This window comes from Pinus tabuliformis, chromosome 1_1 (genome assembly GCF_031772625.1).
Source record: "Pinus tabuliformis cultivar Carrire ecotype Pingquan chromosome 1_1, CPIR1, whole genome shotgun sequence".
In the NCBI taxonomy this organism is placed as follows: domain Eukaryota; kingdom Viridiplantae; phylum Streptophyta; class Pinopsida; order Pinales; family Pinaceae; genus Pinus; species Pinus tabuliformis.
The window spans coordinates 387695956-387715447 of NC_142297.1; the positions used below are offsets into that span (position 1 = coordinate 387695956).

At 37.2% G+C, this 19492-nt stretch overlaps 1 protein-coding gene across 2 annotated transcripts in view; it reads right to left on the bottom strand.

The window, feature by feature from the left end:
• The window catches only part of LOC149213269 (uncharacterized), a 287782-nt gene extending 278545 nt beyond the window's left edge, over nt 1–9237 (bottom strand). Inside the window, exon 1 of one of the 2 annotated variants that reach the window (XM_089391971.1) lies at nt 8959–9237. In XM_089391971.1, coding sequence (XP_089248097.1) covers nt 8959–9052 — 94 coding nt within the window. In that variant the 5' untranslated portion in view covers nt 9053–9237. The remainder of the gene's footprint in view (nt 1–8958) is intronic. The other variant, XM_089391970.1, reaches the window with a different exon arrangement.
• Nucleotides 9238–19492: the final 10255 nt, after the last annotated feature.

Here is a 19492-nt window from a genome sequence, read left to right on the forward strand (position 1 = left end):
CATGGCTTCTAGCAAGGAATTTTTTTACAGGGAATGATAAGGGTCCTACTATTGAAGAATTTATAGAATATCACAAATCTCGACGCAAAAAATTTTGGGTAAGTCGCCTGCTATTTAATCTAAAAGATGAAGCTGCTAAATGATGGGACTCACTTGACGATTCAGTGATGCAATTTTCTCATGAAAAACTAGAAGAATTTCTTTTATAAAAATGGTCTCATGCTAGAAAACAAGATAAGGAAAAACATGTGAGGTTATTTCCTAATGGTATATCCTTATTGCAGGTTCATGGATTGATTCAGAAGTGTTGATACATCAGATGAGGGCTCAGTGGTTGAAGTAATATTGGAAGATAAGACACCACAGCAGGCACCAAAACATGTACCAGATAACAGTCAGGCTCCAGTGAAGGGTGAATTAAAGAAAAAGACACCGTGGGTTAAAACTTCAACATATCATCACCCACATCACCCCGCAAGACAACAACCAACAAGATGGCAACCAATTAGCCACAAGGACAACAACCCCCGTATGACAAATAGAGAGGAGCGAAGATCCACCTACTACACGTCAACACAGAAGAGCTGCCATGGTCAACTTCCATCTCAAGTGAGCGGGGCACCAGCAAGATCGAGGGTTCACCTTTCTCTTGGATGGCTAGATGCACGTGCATGGTACCAGTGGACTACTCTTTTGAGTAGATCTTATTATTAGTGTTCTTCCCATGTTTCGGGGACGAAACATGCTAAGGGGGGTGGAATGTTATATACCTAGGGGTGATAATATGAGGTACAAAGGGAGGTACCCAAGGGAATAATGTAATAATGGGATGGGCCATAGTAATAAATAAAGTGGTTAACCCGTATCATGTAAGGGACCACAAGTAGTTAGTAATAATGTAATGGGCCCATGGTATTAGATAGATAGTATTAAGGAAACCATGGTAATGACCCATGGTATTGTATGTATGAGGCCTATATAGAGGCTAGAGACTCCACATTGAGAGGTGTCAAGGATTATTGTATGAACAGCCATATGGCTTGTGGAGTGTTCTCCTTCCTTAAGGAGTGAATGTATGGTGTTGCCCTACCTTAAGGGTCTGAATCAATAAAGTGAATCATTTTCTATCTATATTCAGATCTTGTTATTTCTGGTGATTATTTACAGTTATTGTGTATATTGGTATCATTTCATATATTTGCAGGTCAGATCTATAACAAGTGGTATCAGAGCTATAACAAGTGGAATTAGAGCACTTTCTTGGCTCTGATACCACTTGTTATAGATCTAACCTGCAAATATATGAAATGGTACCGATATACCCAATAACTGTAAATAATCACCAGAAATAACAAGATCTGAATATAGATAGAAAATGATTCACTTTATTAATTCAGACCCTTAAGGTAGGGCAACACCATACATTCACTCCTTAAGGAAGGAGAACACTCCACAAGCCATATGGTTGTTCATACAATAATCCTCGACATCTCTCAATGTGAAGTCTCTAGCCTCTATATAGGCCTCATACATACAATACAATGGGTCATTACCATGGTTCCCTCAATACCATCTATCTAATACCATGGGCCCATTATATTATTACTAACTACTTGTGGTCCCTTACATGATACGGTTTAACCACCTTATTTATTACTATGGCCCATCCCATTATTACATTATTCCCTTGGGTACCTCCCTTTGTACCCCATATTATCTCCCCTAGGTATATAACATGTTATTTTACCAATTAAGATCTCTTAGATAAAACACAAAATTAACAATTACAAAGATAAACGATTTTATTAACAAGAAATTGACGAGGACTCCAATCCTCTTTACAACGAATCAAGCTCCAACTTGTACAACAATTTGTTCTAGGGCTCCAACCCTAAGGGCACCAATCCCAAAGCCAATTCAATAAAGAAAAATTGTAGGGCTCCAACCCTTATATGAAAACACCAATCTTCAATCTACCAAGCTCCTATTGAAAAATGTGTAACTAGGGTCGGTCCTCATATAGATTAAATGTACTTTTGATTCTTGTAAAGTGTAAAATGAAAGAAAATTTATTTTTATTATTTTTCGAGCATGGGTTTCATGCTCAAGGTATTTTATTTTATACGTCAAGCACCCATTGAGTACTTCTAGGGTTTGTCCTAGGTCAAGAAGTCAAAAGAGACATTGTCATAAGTTGAAGACCCCATCGAGCACATTGTAACTTGTAAAGAAATTTATTTTTGTCTTGAAAAGTGTCTAGATACCCTCCAAGACCAAGTCGGCCTAGCAGTTGGCAAGTCGGCCTAAAGGAAGAGCCACGTCCACCCATGAAGAGCCTATAAATAGAAGAGAACTCGTCCTACTTGAAGTACATTCACTCACCACTCATTTTAGCAAAGGAAGAGGAGGAAGAAGGCAGCGAAGGAGAAGGACGACAAAGGAGACTTGTGTTTGGGCTAATTTTCTCTCACACGTGCTAAGGAGAACTAGAGTTTCTGCAACAAGACCTAGGGTTTCTATCTTCAAGTACGATCTTGGAGAAAAGGAGACAAGTAGGTCAAGCAAAGGTCACCAAGGGTAATCCTCATGCTCCTGAAGTGAGGGAAAGTCAAGCGAAGGTCAAAGGAGGGCTCAGAAGGCATATCGAAGCTCACATGTGTGGCAGCAGCAACTGCCTGGGGGCCAAAATTTCAGATCTGCAGTGGAGGCCGAAATTTCTGCAGCTGGAGGTCGAAGAAGTGCTACTGGAAGAGATTTGACTGTGTTTGACAGAATCAAGGTTAACACATCATCCGTAGAGGTTAGTGATCCAGGTGGACATTGGTGGCCACCCACCTATCCCATTTGGACCCCCACAACTGTCTCTTTCAGTTCTTCAGTTTCCGTAATTGTAGCACAATTTACTATTTTTAGTAGTTTTTCGGGTCCTGAACTTCCGAAGCCATTTTGAGGCCCTAAACGACGTTTTTTGGGAAATCTAGGAGCAACCCATATTGCTCTTCCCAAAGTTGTAGTGCTCGGATAGATCTTTCTAACAAGCTATTGTAGGCGTCAAACGAAGATCGGGTCCGCTACTACTCTGTATTTATGGTTATTTCTGTAATTTGTTGTGTTCATGTTTAATTCCGGATTAGTTGGTCTTGGTCTTGGAGGGTTTTGAAGTCAGTCTTAAGGTCTTGGAATTCGTCAATTGAAGAATCTATAAGAAAGAGAAGAGATTTACGGGATATTCCTCTCGAGTGGAGAGGTTTTGACCCTATCTTGCGGCCTATATTTTGTGTTATTGTTCTTCTTGTTTTGGTAGTTGTTTGATGATTCACACATATAATAATAAGTAACAAAGCTAATAAGTAAAAGGACATCACAAGCAGTTATCAAGTAAAGAGAAATCTCTATAATTGTTGCCCTTTTGATTTCTCAACAGCTCCACCCTGGTCTTTGCAAGACTCCAACTTCTAGGGCTCCAACCCTATCTTTCACAAGGCTCCAACCTTGTTTTAATGAGGCACCGACCTCTAGGGCACCGACCTCTAGGGCACCAACCCTTTCAATCTGCTTCAAGTTCTTCAAGATAGTTGCAAATAGTTCTCGAGGGTTTCCTATGTCTTCTGCAACAAGCCCTGACAGTGTCTTCTTCAACAATGCTCTCAAAGTACCCTAGCTCATCAATGACAACTTTATGATTCTCAAAAGTTGTCTCCGCAACTCTTCATGTCACCCAAACAATATTTTTCAATGTCGCATCATGAGGACTTCAACAGTGCATCATGATCTCCAAGGGTGCCTTCAAGATCAACTTAAATCATCAATAATGCTTTCCCAAGATGTCTTCACAATATCTTTACAATATCCTCAACAAGCTTCTTGATGATGGCTTCAAAGGATGTTCTCCTATACTCCTTCAGAAGTCTTCACTTCAACAAGGCACCCTTGTTAACATAATCAAGTTCAAACCCCTACACTCAAAAGATGCTCCAAGATTTCTTCTTATGAGGCTACCAAAGATGTCATTAAAAAAAAGGTCCAAACAATATTCCAAGAAACCTTTAAGTGTTGCCCTTAAGAAATCTTCAATGAAGCTACTTTATTTTCTAAGGAGGATAACGACCTCCAAGAAGACTTGCAATCAAGGAATAGAACTATAAAAATAAAGGAGAAAAAACCAAAGTAACCGAAGTAACCGAGAACCATGGGCAAAACAAAAAGAGACAAAACAGACTCGAACTCCACCATTTCCTCATTCACTAAAGATCTTTCATCTATCATTGTCTGCTCTGAGATAACAAAAAAAAAAACCTTACGATAAGGCTAACAATAGTGGCATTCGAAATTACATCATTAACAACCTGAAGGAGGTGGAAACCCTTCGGAACAAATTGTTGGAATTCCAGTGGAAAGTGAATTTCTTAACATGATAATTACTTGTGAGCATTATTATGATTCTTCTTAGTTTATTAATCTTCTTCTTCATCAAGCAATTATCATTAGAGTACAAGAAAATAAAACAAGAGACAAATTACACCAGAGATTAGGCTCCAGGCCAGGGGAAACCCATCAATCCTTTCTTTATAGAATCAAGAGAAATCCAAGTCATATAACCATTGTCCCAAGTACCAAGTCAGTGCTTTCACCAGTCAACATCCGTTTTCATATTGTCCTTCATAGGTTTGTCCATGGCTTTATTCATAGAATCCTTCACAAGGCATCATAGAGATACATTACAGATTTTGTATGTCATCATAGAGATAGGTTTACACGTCCTTGTGTGTCATTATAGGGATCCATTACAAAAGCTCGCTTTCCAACATAGAGAAGCATCACAGAAGCTCACATTCCACTTTAGAAAACATCACAGAAGCTCGCATTTCCACTTCAGAAAAAACATCACAACAACTCACATTTCCTCTTCAGAAAAACATCACAAAATTTTGGATTTCCTCACAGAAAACCACCATAGAAGATCGCGTTCTATCACAGACGACTGCTACAGAAGATGTCCAAACTTGTTCACAAATAGATGACCACACTAGTCAATATATAGTGTTTCTCACACGGCCAAAGAGGTGCCTCTTCATCAAATCCAACATGTTCAACTAGGAGGGCCGACTTGGCTACTTGGACAGTCAAATATAATTACACGAAAATTTTAAATATATTTTTCTTTTACAAGTCCAATGGGACATATTACAATTTGATGTTTCTTTTATTAAACAAATTGTCTTCTTCACTTAGTTATGAAGGCGGAACCTAGTTACAATTTCCAACACAAATTGCATGTGGCGCTCCATTAATCCCCTGATGCAGCAAAAATTAGTGATGAATGCTTTGGCGCCCTCGTTTTCTCCCGATAGAAAGAACTGCATCATCTGTTTGATTAGGACATGAAAATTCAATATGAATCAGCAAACAAAATGCAACAAAAATATATGCACGAAGTTGCAGGGTACCCAATATAATTTAACAACCTTTACAATATCATTGAACGAAGCCAATCACTCATGCCAGTCAAAGATGGGCAGAAATGATAATACGAAAAACACTTCAGCAGACCTTATTGATTGTCATGGTGGCAAAACTAGTATTTGCAAGGAATATTTGATGTTGCCCCCAATGCTTCTAGAGCACAAAGGCAGATACACGCATGTTTTGGACATGGATGGGACGATCCTCAAAAAGAAATCCCATCAAGAATGGTATGTAGACTTTTCCCTCCAACAAGAAGACATTGCATTGTCCACTTACATTTTAACACGACCAAGCCTCCAAGAATTCTTGAAACAGCATCCAACATCTACGAGATTGTCATCTTCACATAAACTTCATAGGGGAAGGCAGATGCAATACTTTATAATATGGTAGACAACAATGAGCTTTACATTACTCACCACCTTTATAGAGAGTCTTGTAGAGAAATCAATAGGAAATTAGTCAAAAAGTAGTCTTCTCTCAAACATGATATTAGAAAAGTGGTGATCATGGACAACTGCATTTTCCACTACTCCCTACAACCCCGCAATGCCAATCCCATAATGTGTTACAAGGGCAATCCCAACAATGAGGAACTTGACTACCTATTCAAGCTTCTCCTCCAAATGTCCACAATGGAAGATGTCTAAATCTTCCTCAACACCCAATTTCCAAAACTACACGATTTTGAATCCGAGATTCCAAAACAGTTGGATGATCATATTGTAAATACAACCTTGGTGTCTTCTTGACTAGGTTCGTATTTATGCTTTGATCTCCAACAACATGACAAAAAGAATACTTTTGTTCTCAACATGGACAACACTCAAGTAAAGGAATCCTGGAATAAATTTCCCATTTGCTCCAATTATTTCAGTATCTATAAACCTCAAGTTAGGAATATAAAGTGTTTAGAAATTAGCAGCAATGACAAATTTTGATTCAAAGATTCTAATCCTGGCCTATCTTTACCTTCAGTCGAGAAGTTCGTGGGAGAGACGTCTAAGGCATCTCAAATTGTGATTTTCACCTTAAGTTGTGTGGATAAAGTTGTTGTGGTTTTGGATGAGATAAACCACGAGAAAATTAGTCAACATGTTTCTCGACAAGGATTTTCGTTGTGCCACAACTCTTCTAAAGAGCTAAAATTTCTTGGATTATATATGAAGAATGTGGTCTTTATCGACAATCTACTATCATGGAGGCTAATAGTTGGTTCTCATGAATCCTTGCCTTACCTATCTCTGCCCATCACTACAAGAAATCACTTCAATCACTTCTCCGACAATTGGTGCGCTGCTCTCTTTAGAAATCGCTCTCTTGATCTCTTACCCGATGTATCTTCCAAATGCTGATCAATACTCTTCTTATAATCTTCTCGTTGAGAACCAACAGCCCATATTAGATTCTAATCAATGGCTCAAATAATTTTGGCTTGATCCTCGTCTTCTTCTAGAAGTTTCACCCCCATATTTAATTAATACCCTTTAATTATTTTAATTTCCTAAGTTTAGACTTAGACATCCATTAAAAATTATTAATTATTTTAATAAAACCTTCTCCAGGTGGACTTTCCCAAAACGATTTGTGGTATTCTGGAATACATATGTCCTAGCCTCCCTGCAAATTTTGAGGCTTAGAGCCTATGTAACCGGATTCGTCCTACATGGGCTACGCATCGCGAATCCAGCGAATCCAACACCATTCGTATGGATTTGTGTTCGGATATCGTGACACGTCGTGTTCGATCGGGACACGATCAAATCTGGATCGTGTCACGATTTCCAGGCACGAATCGGCAAAATAACGACCCGTGCGGCTTTTTAAGAGGGCTTTCCTCATTTCATTTTGCACATTCAGTCATTTACTTTGTTGTGGGTTTGTTGTGGGTGTTTGGGAGCAAGGAGAAAAGAGTGTGGGAGCATTTTCAAGGAGATTCAAGCAACAATAAAGTGCATTTTCTCTCTAATATTTTTGCATTTTTATTAAAGCAATCTGCAAATGCATTTCTTTTACAAATTTGTGCATTTTTTGTTTTTGTTTTTTACTATGCATAATGTTACTTTGTAAAGAGTTAAACTTACATATAGATGAAGATCTATGTTTGAAATCAATGAATTTGTATCATGAATGAGAATTTGTGTAAGAAATATCTAATTTTTAATATATATATATATAACATATCCGAACATGTCCTGTTCCAGAGGGTCAACGTGTCCATATCCGACATTCAAATCCCTGAATCCGTCGAACCCTGAATCCACGTGTCAAGTGACTTAGGCACACACCCATATGCATCCTTGCCACATAGACATGATCTCACTTGTGTAAGCTAGCTCTCTCACCTGAGTAAGGTGACCTTTGTGCAAAAGGGGCCGGGTGAAAGTCCCAGGCCTATTTGGCAGAGTACATTCCCCAGTTGCAAGTTCTGGGCCAAGGGTGCCTTTCAAGGGTTGTAAGCTACCTACATTCAATTGTAACACCCGCATAATGGAGACGGCATGGAGAAGACATGCCTGCCACCAAGTTAATAAAATGCATTACAAAGAAATATATGTATATGCTTGCCACGGAGACATGTTGTGCCCTACGAAGGCTGTCTCACCCTTGCAAGCCAGCAATCTCACCCAAGCAACTAAGCCTCTGTATGGATTTGGCCCGTTGAAAGTCCAAGTAGATTTCCTCCAATTGCAGTTCCTCGGTCCTCGGCCAAGGGTATCTTTCTAGGGTTGTAAGCTGCTTGCCACCTAGTTGATCAGAAGTATTACTCTTATTTATATATAGAGAGAGAGAGAATCAGAATGGCCAGATTATAACAAGCACATATACATGTCAAGTGGGCAGTGGTCAAGGTGAATCAAGTGAGCTTTCTTCCCGGAGACTTGGGTTGAAACCCTTCAAAGCATAATGTCGTGATGCCATGTTACTGGAGCCAGTTATGTGCTACTTCGTGAAATCTCATCGTTAATTGAGAGTAAGCAATTTCTCCTGAGCAGTAACATCAAACAGAAAAGGCCAGGTACGAGTCCTTGGTAATTTTGACAGAATAGAGGATAGAAGGTAATGGCATCCTAGTCCTTGGTAATTTTGACAGAATAGAGGATAGAAGGTAATGGCATCCTAGTCCTTGGTAATTTTGACAGAATAGAGGATAGAAGGTAATGGCATCCTAGTCCTTGGTAATTTTGACAGAATAGAGGATAGAAGGTAATGCCATCCTTGTTGACACATAGCCCTTTACAACCCAAAATAATAATAATAACAAAAACCCAGTAAACATAATGCACAGATTTCAACAGCTTTAAACATATTCTTGAATTGGGCTATACAAAACGTGCTAAATCAGCTTATCCAGCTGAACAGTGCCACAAAACGTTCACTGTCTATATTACAACAGAAATTTAAAAGGGTAGAATCACACTCGTTCAGTAACTGGAGGGAGGAATAAAGATAAAATTAGAACAATTGACAGTCAATCATAGGCAAGCTTACCAAGCCTAGCCCATGAAGAACTGGGCTTCTGGTCGTCTGCAGAAGAGAGGCTCCCTCCTCCTTTCCTTCCTGAAGACTCCCCTTCGCTACCCATCGAATAAATCCCCGTTTTCACCCAATCAATGAATGTTGTTGATCGAACAATCCGTATGTATTTGGAGATTGTGAAGAGGTTGCAGAATTGGAACCAGAAGTGCCCAATATCTCCGGCGGGCACAGATTGAAATCTTATTCTTCGATGCTGTGGGTGACGAATGCCTTCCACCTTCAAAATGCTTTTGTCCCTTTCTATGCATTCATCCTTCTCATTTCAAAATCCCTTCATGGGTTTATTGAAATTCTGATGTGTTTGTGGGGCCTATGAGTTTGTTCATGACACGTTCTTAGCGTCGTTATAGGAATTGATGAATTTAATTGAAAAATAGCTTTTATAAGATGGTTACGAAGTGCAAAACCATATCGGAATTACCCAATTTGCTTGAGCTTCGGTCCATTCTCTCTCATGAAGTTTAACTTTGGGTAAACTTATAACTAAGTCATTATTCCCTAAGATAATGTAAACTTAAAAGAACTATAGTATATGCAAAACCATAGTTAAATTTATGTGAATTAGAAGTTATGAATGTATTGTATGTAAAATCATAATTTAAAAAGTTATAGAAGATAATGTAAACTTAAATGAAGTGTAGTATATGCAAAATCATAGTTAAATTTATGTGAATTAGAAGTTATGAATGTATTGTATGTAAAATCATAATTTAAAAAGTTATAGAATTGATGATTATAGGTGTATTTATTTTGGAATAGAATTTATAAAAATTTAATTTAATTATTAATTATTATATTAAATATTATGTTTTTTTATAGGTTTAATTTATATATTAAATTTTTTATAATTAATAAAATAAAAATAAATTTAAAATATAGTTATAATTTTTATGATTTTTTTAGTTTTAATAATGTGAGATGTATTATAAAGTAAATGTATTGATGTTGATGGAAATTTATTCGCTATTTAATTTATATAATTGTGTTAATTACAATCATTTATATGAAGAAATATATATGATTCTTTAATATTATTGTTTTTTTGGAAAGAATGGAGAATATTATTATTTTTTTTAAGACGAGTTATGCAACTCATAATTATTATGATTATTATATTTAAGAGATATACAAAATACAATTTTTTTGAGTGAGTATTTTTCATTTCTTGAAGAGTTGAGGTGATATGTTCGAAGAAGCCATTTGGTCAGATGTTAATAATGAAAATGTCTGACACACAAAAGAAAAAAAAAATGCTAAAGAAGCTAATGGGCTTTACTTCCCTGTTTTTGAATCATGGTACTAAAAAGGAGTCAAAATGAAGACCTTAACTACTTTACCTTACCTCCCCCTGCTCTTAATCTTCACCCTCATTCATGATTCATTATTCAATACTTCTTTGAATATTTTTTATTATTTTATGTCATAATATGAACTTCTTAAATCAAGTTAAAAGGTGAACTTGATACATATATGTTTATGGAGTCTCATAGTATGCAGCCTCTATGACAATAATTAATTTGCTAAGAAAAGGACATGTGCATGCCAGACTTGAAAGGCCAAAGTTTTTTCACCTCATTATGCATTATCAATCATACACAACTTATCAAGTATGATGCCAATGCAAATTTGTCTTGCATAACCATTCCCAACATAAATAATATTTTATGAATGTGGTATCAATGGTTCCACTACCGTGATTGCTTACTTTACATATTAACATCAATTATAATAGTGTATGTTAATCTTCTCAAATGATGCTTAAGATGTCCATGCTACACTACTCTACTTAAGAGGCATGGCTTTGTTCGTGGTAAATTAAATGATTGATTATGTTTTTGTTGATTAGCATTCCTTGGTCAATGTTCTAGTCCTTTGGCGGTACTTGGTATTTCTATCTAAATGTTCCATACTTAGTCATTTTTCACATATACGGATTGCAGGAAGGCCTTTTGTCTATTTCCAAGTCTGTAAACCCACAAGCTCGGAAGTCCCAACACTTAGTCATCATTCCTCCCTTTTATGACGCCCCATATTGCTTTACTCCCACATTACTATTTCATTGCAACCTCTCTACGTGGTCATTTTCTTAATAGTGGGAGTCTTGTTGTGGGAGCCAAAACCATTGTGGAAAATGCCACAACCTACATTTATGAAGCACCTAAATGCACTTGTATTATTGCTCAGCCAATTCCCTAAATGTGGATGTGAGGGACCTCTTATTACCTCATCCCTCAACTTCCCTCAACTTCCCACATTCCCATATTCTCCTATTTTACTTATGCACCTCTCATACTTATTTGATTTTCATGAATCTTGTTGTATAAGCACTACTTTCAAGAGCATTCAAAGTTCTACTACCACTACATCCATCACACACTTGATTTGATATTTTTATTAATTTAACGCAATTTTTATAAAGCTTTGTTATAAATTGGAATCTAGGTGGTAAAATTAATGGCATCAATGTCTCGACATAGGATATTACATCAAACCTACAACAATTTAGTAACTAGTATGCTCAGAAAACAAGATATCACCTTAATAGGACCATCGCATATTCATTGAACTTATGTAAATAAGTATTTCAAGTTAGAGAAAAGAGTCATATTGTAGGGACACAATCAACACCCTTGGATGTGAGGACCGTGATTTTTAGTGGTTTGAGGTGTATAAGAGGTATGCAAGGCTCACACCAAAGGATAAATGCTCGAATAAAGTCTAGACTTATAGAATAGCACAAGTTGAGTGTATGCCTAAAATGTTTAATTTCAAGGAACTAGTTTCATAGTGTGCAAAGAATTTCAATGCTAAGCAACAAATAATTCAATTGGAAAAGAGAGTCAAACATCAATCTCTATTACACCGAGGGTTTTCAAGAAAATGTTATGACTTTCTACTCCTAGTAAAACCCTTAAGGTTCATGAAGCAGAGGCCTTTTTGATTGCTCATGATGAAGGAGCAAACCTTATAAAAAATCCTTCTCAAGGAGCCACTTAATGATCCTAGAAGTTCTTCTTAGATCGCGATATGCTCATTTGCATATCCATACAAAAAAAAATCATGGTTATTCCCCAAGATTGTTGGGTGGGCTTCCATGGCTACTAATACAAAGTGTGTTCTCTATATTTTACATTACTCTATACATGAGAATGTCATCATTGATTATGAATATATTTTTTTGAATGAAATCTCTTTTTGGTCAGGGAATTTCCACTAAACAAAGAAGTTTTATATGACTTCTTATTTAATTCATGCCATAGTACAATGTCGTGTGTTTAAATATTTACCATGGTCAAGAAGTACATACTACAATAAGGATCTAGTGTGATTATGATATCTAATACTTTGGAAGCACAAGGCCCCTTTCAATTTTTATCAAGTCCAAATTCTTTTCTTTCTACATTCAAGAGAATGATTCATGGTTCTTCTACATATAGGTGGTCAACAAAAGTTGTGGTTGTTATCATTAGGAAAGGAATGTTTGAATGTAAAAAAAATGAGTTTATTTATATCATATTATATGGATTTCAACGAAAAATCCTCTTTACTCCCTTATTATGTTTGTGACAAATTATTTGTAGCAGAATTGCATAAACAATACAAGTTCTAGGCTCACATTTTTAATGAGAAAAGAAAAAAACAATGCATCCCTGTTAGGCCCCTATACTACTGGTGTAACCCCTTATTTTTATTAGTATAACCCACTTATTATATTGATGTACCCATGTAGTTCCCATATTGTTACTATTATGCCCCATAGAAGCCCACTATTGTTATTATTGTGCCCTTACATTATTATTGTTATGTCGGCTCTGATTATGTTATGACCCCTTAGACTCCTATATATAGAAAGGAGGCCTTTTCATTTATATCATCGAAGAATTGTTCATTTATGTAATGTAAAGGAGGTTGCCCCCTCGAAGAGGCTGGATTCTAAGGCGTTGATCTATCTTTTCTATCTTTTCTTGAGTTGGTTTCATAACATTTGGTATCAGAGCTTTGGATTCTAGGGTTTCACTGCTCCAAACAGGTCATCGTGGCATTTTCGCTATAACTTTTTTTTCTGTGACGTTTCAGAAGTCGCAGAAAAAAACCCATTTGAGAAGAAATCGTGCTGAACCTTGGGTCCAAATTTCAGAGCTTTTCGCGCTATATTTGCGGAGATATGATCTGAGGAAGTTGGTCTTTTTGCAGACTCCTGAATTACATTCCAAACAGGTGACCTAGGGAAAATCATCATAACTTTATCTCTGAGCATTGGATTGAAATTTCATAAGAAGTTACAGAAAGAGGACGGACTGTAGTTTCTTGTATATCTTTTTCAGAGCCAAACGTCAAAAAATTGACACGTGGCACTTTATACAAGTTCGCTCTTCTGGAAAGGTCTATAATCAGGTCATCTTGGGAGATTGTGCATAACTCTTTTTTGGAGAATCCAATTTGGATCAGACTGGTGGCATTGGAAAGAGGACACAGAGGGCTACTACAGGTAGCAATTTCATAACTTAAATATCCACAAGTACAGAGTTACAGTCATTTCAAGATCGAGGTCCTAAAATCAAGAAAAAGCAAGATGAGGAAGTTTGATGGCAAGGATCTGGTAAATTGGATACTTCAGATGGAGCAATATTTTGATCTACATGGTGTACCACTGTTACAAAAGGTATGTATTACATCTTCATATTTAGAACCGGATCAATTTTTATGGTATAAAGGGCTTTGTTCTCATAAACAACTTGTTACGTGGTCAATCCTCACGGAGGAAATGATAGCACATTATGAGGATACAAAGAGCAACACCTTCTTTAGAGCAACACCACAACAATTGGAAAGAGTAAAAGGGCTTTGTGACATATTTGAAAGTAAAATCATGGCAACAAGGAAGTCTACCCCTCACAACTTTAAAGATGGACGTGTTGTTTCTCCTAGACTTCCACAACCTACAAGGGTTACACCACAACAATTGTAAGAAAAAAGAGAAAAAAGGCTTTGTTACAATTGTGATAGCAAATGCACTAAAGGTCATAAGTGTGCTGAGAATAAATTATTTTACATAGAGTATGAAGAGGAGGAAGAAAAGGATCAAGAAACATCAAAAGAAGAGGATATATGCCAGGACCCGACCCTAGAGAAATAAGAAATGAATCAGAACATATCTTGTAAACTATTGGCAAGAATGACCACTCCTCAAACTATCAAGATAGAAGGACATATCAAGAAGAAAAAGGTGCAAGAAGTGAAAGATGACATCAAGAAAGAAGAAATGAATCTAGCCATATCTTGCAATTCATTGGTCGGAATTACCACTCCTCAAACTATCAAGACAGAAGGACATATCAAGAAGAAAAATGTTCAAGAAGTGAAAGATCACATCAAGCGTCAAGAAATGAATCCGACCATATCTTGTAAAGTATTGGAAGAAATTACCACTCCTCAAACTCTAAAGATAGAAGGACATATCAAGAAGAAAAAGGTTCAAGCAGTGAAAGATCAGATCGAGCATCAACAACAAGTTCTCCAACTTTTAAAGGATAACGCCACTTCGGTGCAAAATTAAACGAAACAACAAGTAGATCAACATCATAGTGAAATATGTTTTGATGTAGGTGATTGGGTATTTTTACTGCTACATCTCAAGCAAGCTATTTATGAGAAGGAAATGTTGGCAATACTAGATGCACTTAAAAAATTGTGACCTTACCGAATGGGAAGACTCTTCAAGGATGATGATGTGGAAGCATTGTTTTGTGCTATTTATATTATCCAACTAGATTGGATAAATGAAGCAAGGGATGAATGGAAGAAGGACGAAGAAGTATGGCCACTTATTCAAAAGTTGCAAAAGATCCCAATTCAAACAATATTTCCAGAAATTAAAGAGGAAGGAAAAATCATATTGGAACCTGGAGCAATCACAGAAACAAGAACCCGACAGCTACGAAATCGATCAATTTCAAAGTATCTCATCAAGTGGAAGAACTTACCCGCTGAATATTCCACATGGGAGGACAAGGATTTTATACAGAAGCATCAAGAACTACTCAAGCGTTGAGGACAATGTTTTTTTAAGGAGAGGGGCATGTTAGGCCCCTATACTACTAGTGTAACCCCTTATTTTTATTAGTATAACCCACTTATTATATTGATGTACCCATGTAGTGCCCATATTGTTACTATTGTGCCCCATAGAAGCCCACTATTGTTATTATTGTGCCCTTACATTATTATTGTTATGTTGGCTCTGATTATGTTATGACCCCTTAGACTCCTATATATAGAAAGGAGGTCTTTTCATTTGTATCATCGAAGAATTGTTCATTTATGTAATGTAAAGGAGGTTGCCCCCTCGGAGAGGCTAAATTCTAAGGCGTTGATCTATCTTTTCTATCTTTTCTTGAGTTGGTTTCATAACAATCCCATTGCTTGATAGAGTTGGAGAGATTAATGTTAAAACTACTTATCACTTGGAAGAGTTTGTTGTTTACTTTAATACTTTTAAGATGCAAGAAATTCATGAATTTCAAGGCTTTGGCCTAAATGCTCCATTTTCGATTCATGCTTTTTCAATTAGTTATGGTTCATCTTTTACTAAATCACCACAATTTGGTGAAGGAGGAGGGGATAGCCAAAACCCTAAAGAAACATTCCATGAAGGTCACCAATTATCATTGCAAGATGATATTAACACTTGGTCAGCACTAATGATCAATATTGACAAAGAGGACAAACTACGACAAGTAATAACCCTAATTCACCAACAAAGCCAACAATGCTGCCAACAATGTCGCACCCACAATCATACACTATCGGATGGCTCCCCCAAGGGCGAGATCTTCGTGTCAGCCAGCAGTATCGCCTGCCTTATAGCATCAAGCCCTTTGTTAATGAGGTAGTGTGCGATGTTTCCTCTCTGGAAGTTTGTGACGTTTTATTAGGTATGTCATACCTATGGAAGCGTCATGTTGTATATGAATCTAGACCTCGTTCTATTATTATTAATTTGGTTCAGAAATTGTACATGATACCAGAGGTACCACCCTTTCTTTGATCTCTTCTAAACAATGCAGTAAGATAATTTCTCAGACCGGGAAATTTGTCTTCCTTATGATTCACCCTCAAAATAAGAGGAATATTGTGGCCACATACACAGCCTCCAAAAATGGCTCCTATGCACGACATTAATAGATGGACAAGGTCGTGGAGGAGTGCAGGGACATCTTCACCTCACCCATAGGGGTACCCCTACACTGTCATGTCAAACACTCCATCAATCTGACCTCAGGCGCGTCGTTACCCAATGGACCAATCTATCGATGCTATGTTTTGGAGAATGATGAGATCAAGAGGCTGATTCAGGAGCTATTGTAGAAAGGGAACATCAAGCCAAGTTTATCACCATGTGGGATCCCGATCATGTTGGTACAAAAGAAGGACGAAACCTGAAGGCTTTGTATTCACTATCAGGCATTGAATAAGATCATTGTCCAGAATAGGTATACAATCCCATATATTGATGACCTTCTAGACCAACTCAAGGGGGCCAAATATTTCAGCAAGATTGACTTGAAGTTTGATTATCACGAGGTACCGATTGAACCCGCTGATGTGTGAAGATTTCCTTCAAATCCAAGGAGAGCCTTTTTGAATCGCTGGTCATTCTTTTTGGGTTGACGAACACCCCTGTAACCTTTAGGCGATTGATGGATGACATTTTATGGGCCTTCACCAACTTGTTCGTGGTAGTTTACCTGGACAACATCATGATCGTCAACCAGAGTTGGGAAGAGCACATCCATTGTATCTGAAAGGTCCTCCAAACCCTGCGATAACACAAATTGTGTACCAATTTAGAGAAATGCACTTTTGGTGTGACCCAATTTTAGTATATGTGGTACATCATTGATGAGAGAGGTGTGCATGTGGACCCATCTAAGATATAAGTTATTTGGGATTGGTCAGCCCCAACCACCCTAATAGAGCTCTGCAACTTTCTCGGTCTTGCCAATTTCTATCACAGGTTCATGTTTGTATTCTCTCATATCACTTGGCCTTTGAGTCAAGACACCAAGGGCAGAGCGAGAGAAAATATCTTTTGGTTGGAATCCCGATAGAAGGCATTTGTCGAGTTGAATCATTGCCTCTGCTATGCGCTAGTGCTCACATTACCAGACTTGCAACAACCATTTGAAATTGAGACATATGCCTTTTACTATGCTATTGGTGTAGTTCTTACCCGGAAGAGGCATCCCATGGCATATCACGGTGATACACTTTCAGATAAAGTCACAACTGTATTAATAATTGACCTTTAGTGTATTTGTTATCACAACTGCAACAAAGCCCTTTTGCTCTTTTTTCCTCCAGCTGTTGTGGTGCTAACGTTGTAGGTTGTGGGAGGCTAGGAGCAACAACACTTCCATCTTTATAGTTGTTAATGATAGACTTCATTGTTGCCATAAATTTTCTTTCAACTTTTCTTGCAACCCTAAATGCATTCTTCAATGACTTAGGTTCACAAAGGCAAACCTCATGTTAGATGTTATCCTTTAGAGTTACTATGAAGACATCAATCATATGGTCCTATGGGATATCAATTACCTTGATATTTAGTTTTTGGAAGTCCTCAATGTGCTCCCCAACTGAACCCTTTTGTTTGAGATTTATCATTTGGATAAAGAAGGTATTTCTCTTTGTATCCTTATAATGTGCTATCAGTTCCTCCGTAAAAAATGTACAAGTGACTATGATTTATGATAACAAAGCCATCGATACCATACAAATTGATTGGGTTCTAAATATAAAGATGTAATGCATACCTTTTGTGTGTGTTGCACATCATGTAGATCAAATAAGTGCTCCATCTGTAGTATCCATTTTACAGGATCCTTGCCATCAAAATTCCTCATATCAATCTTTGGAATTTGTTGGGTCTTAAACCCAATGTTATAGTCTATAAAATCATAATTCATATTCCTTTTGTCCTCGTCGTGATTTCTGTGGAGTACTAAAGAAGGTATGTTTTTGGTAATTGTTCCAGTATCTTTTCATTAGAACTTACAAACCTTTTGCATCATGAACTAGGTAAATGATAAGGAATTGTAATAAAACTTGTGAGATTAATGTGCAAAACGAAAACACTGACAATTGTCATTTTCTTATGCAGGAAGAAGGAAAAACGAAAGACTGTCGTTCCAAAGGAAAGAACAAGGTCGGGTTAACCGTTGTCCCTTTGACGGGGAACCGTATGCAAACAAGGCAAACCAAATCAAAGCGTATCAGCCCTGGAAAGGAAATGGAGATATCGGCTCGACGCAAGAAAGAAAAGAGATAACTGAGGACTAATAGTTCGACGAATCCCTCAAGATCCTTTGATCTTGAGGGATCACTGCTTTAACTATTTTTGCACCTAGACATCTCCGCCTTCACCATTATAAAAAGGGGCAGCACTGTTAGCCCGAAGAGTCTGTTATGTTTTATGTAATTTCCCTTAAGATTGAAACTTTGATCATCGAGTCTCGTTGAGAACTGATCTACTGTAATTCTGTCTTATGCATTAATACAAACTTGGTTGCTATTTCATCTCTGAGTCTAGAATAACTTCAAGCGGTGTACCCCTGGAGGCTAAGGGCCCGGCCCTGGAGGACACTTTCTCCTATACTATTACTTTTGGTTTATGTGTGGTTTGCTTATCAGCATTATTCGGTAATCTGATATGTTCTGTTAGTTTACATCACACGCTCTGTTATGTTTGATTTATTGAAGTTTCCGAAGACAGAACCATTGTATTAACTTTGCAACGTATTACTATTCCTTTAAGTGCTGATATAATATCGCCGGTCTTTACAAAATATTGTTGCTATTCAATTATAGAGTATCTGTGTGTACACTTATTTCATTGGTATTACTGAATTCATCTTAGGGATTATGTTCTTTGCGATTGTTGAATCTATAGACATTGTTGTTCCATTCTGAAATACAGTCGTATTCTTTATAACTAAGATTGATATCTGGATTACCAAGATCAGATTACTATTAAGGTGTGTCGTGTGCATGTATGTATGGTTTTCAAGCGTTGTTCTATAGTCCATCATTAATCAGTGCTGTTCCATTTTTGTGTGTTGTTCAATTTGTCCTTAAAAGTGAAGGATTGCCATTTGATTCCTGTAGGACACGATTATTGCATTTGATCTTGTAGATTAAGGTGTTACTGCTTATTAGACTTAATTGTTGTTACAGTTTCCTGTTTGTTGTTCCATTTCAGGTTTGTTGTTCTATTTCTTATTTGTTGTCGTTCCATTTCTTGTCATTTGTGTTATTGTGTGGTGTGAAGAGCGATCTAAGGCTGTAGTGAGCATTGACATTTACTGTCTGGCTCCCAGGTCGATGATCTGTTCCCTGATTTCCTTTAGTTCCATCAGTTTACAAAGGGATGAGTTACTGCTACTGAACCCTTGACTGATAAATTGCTTAGTTTTATGAATGCTTG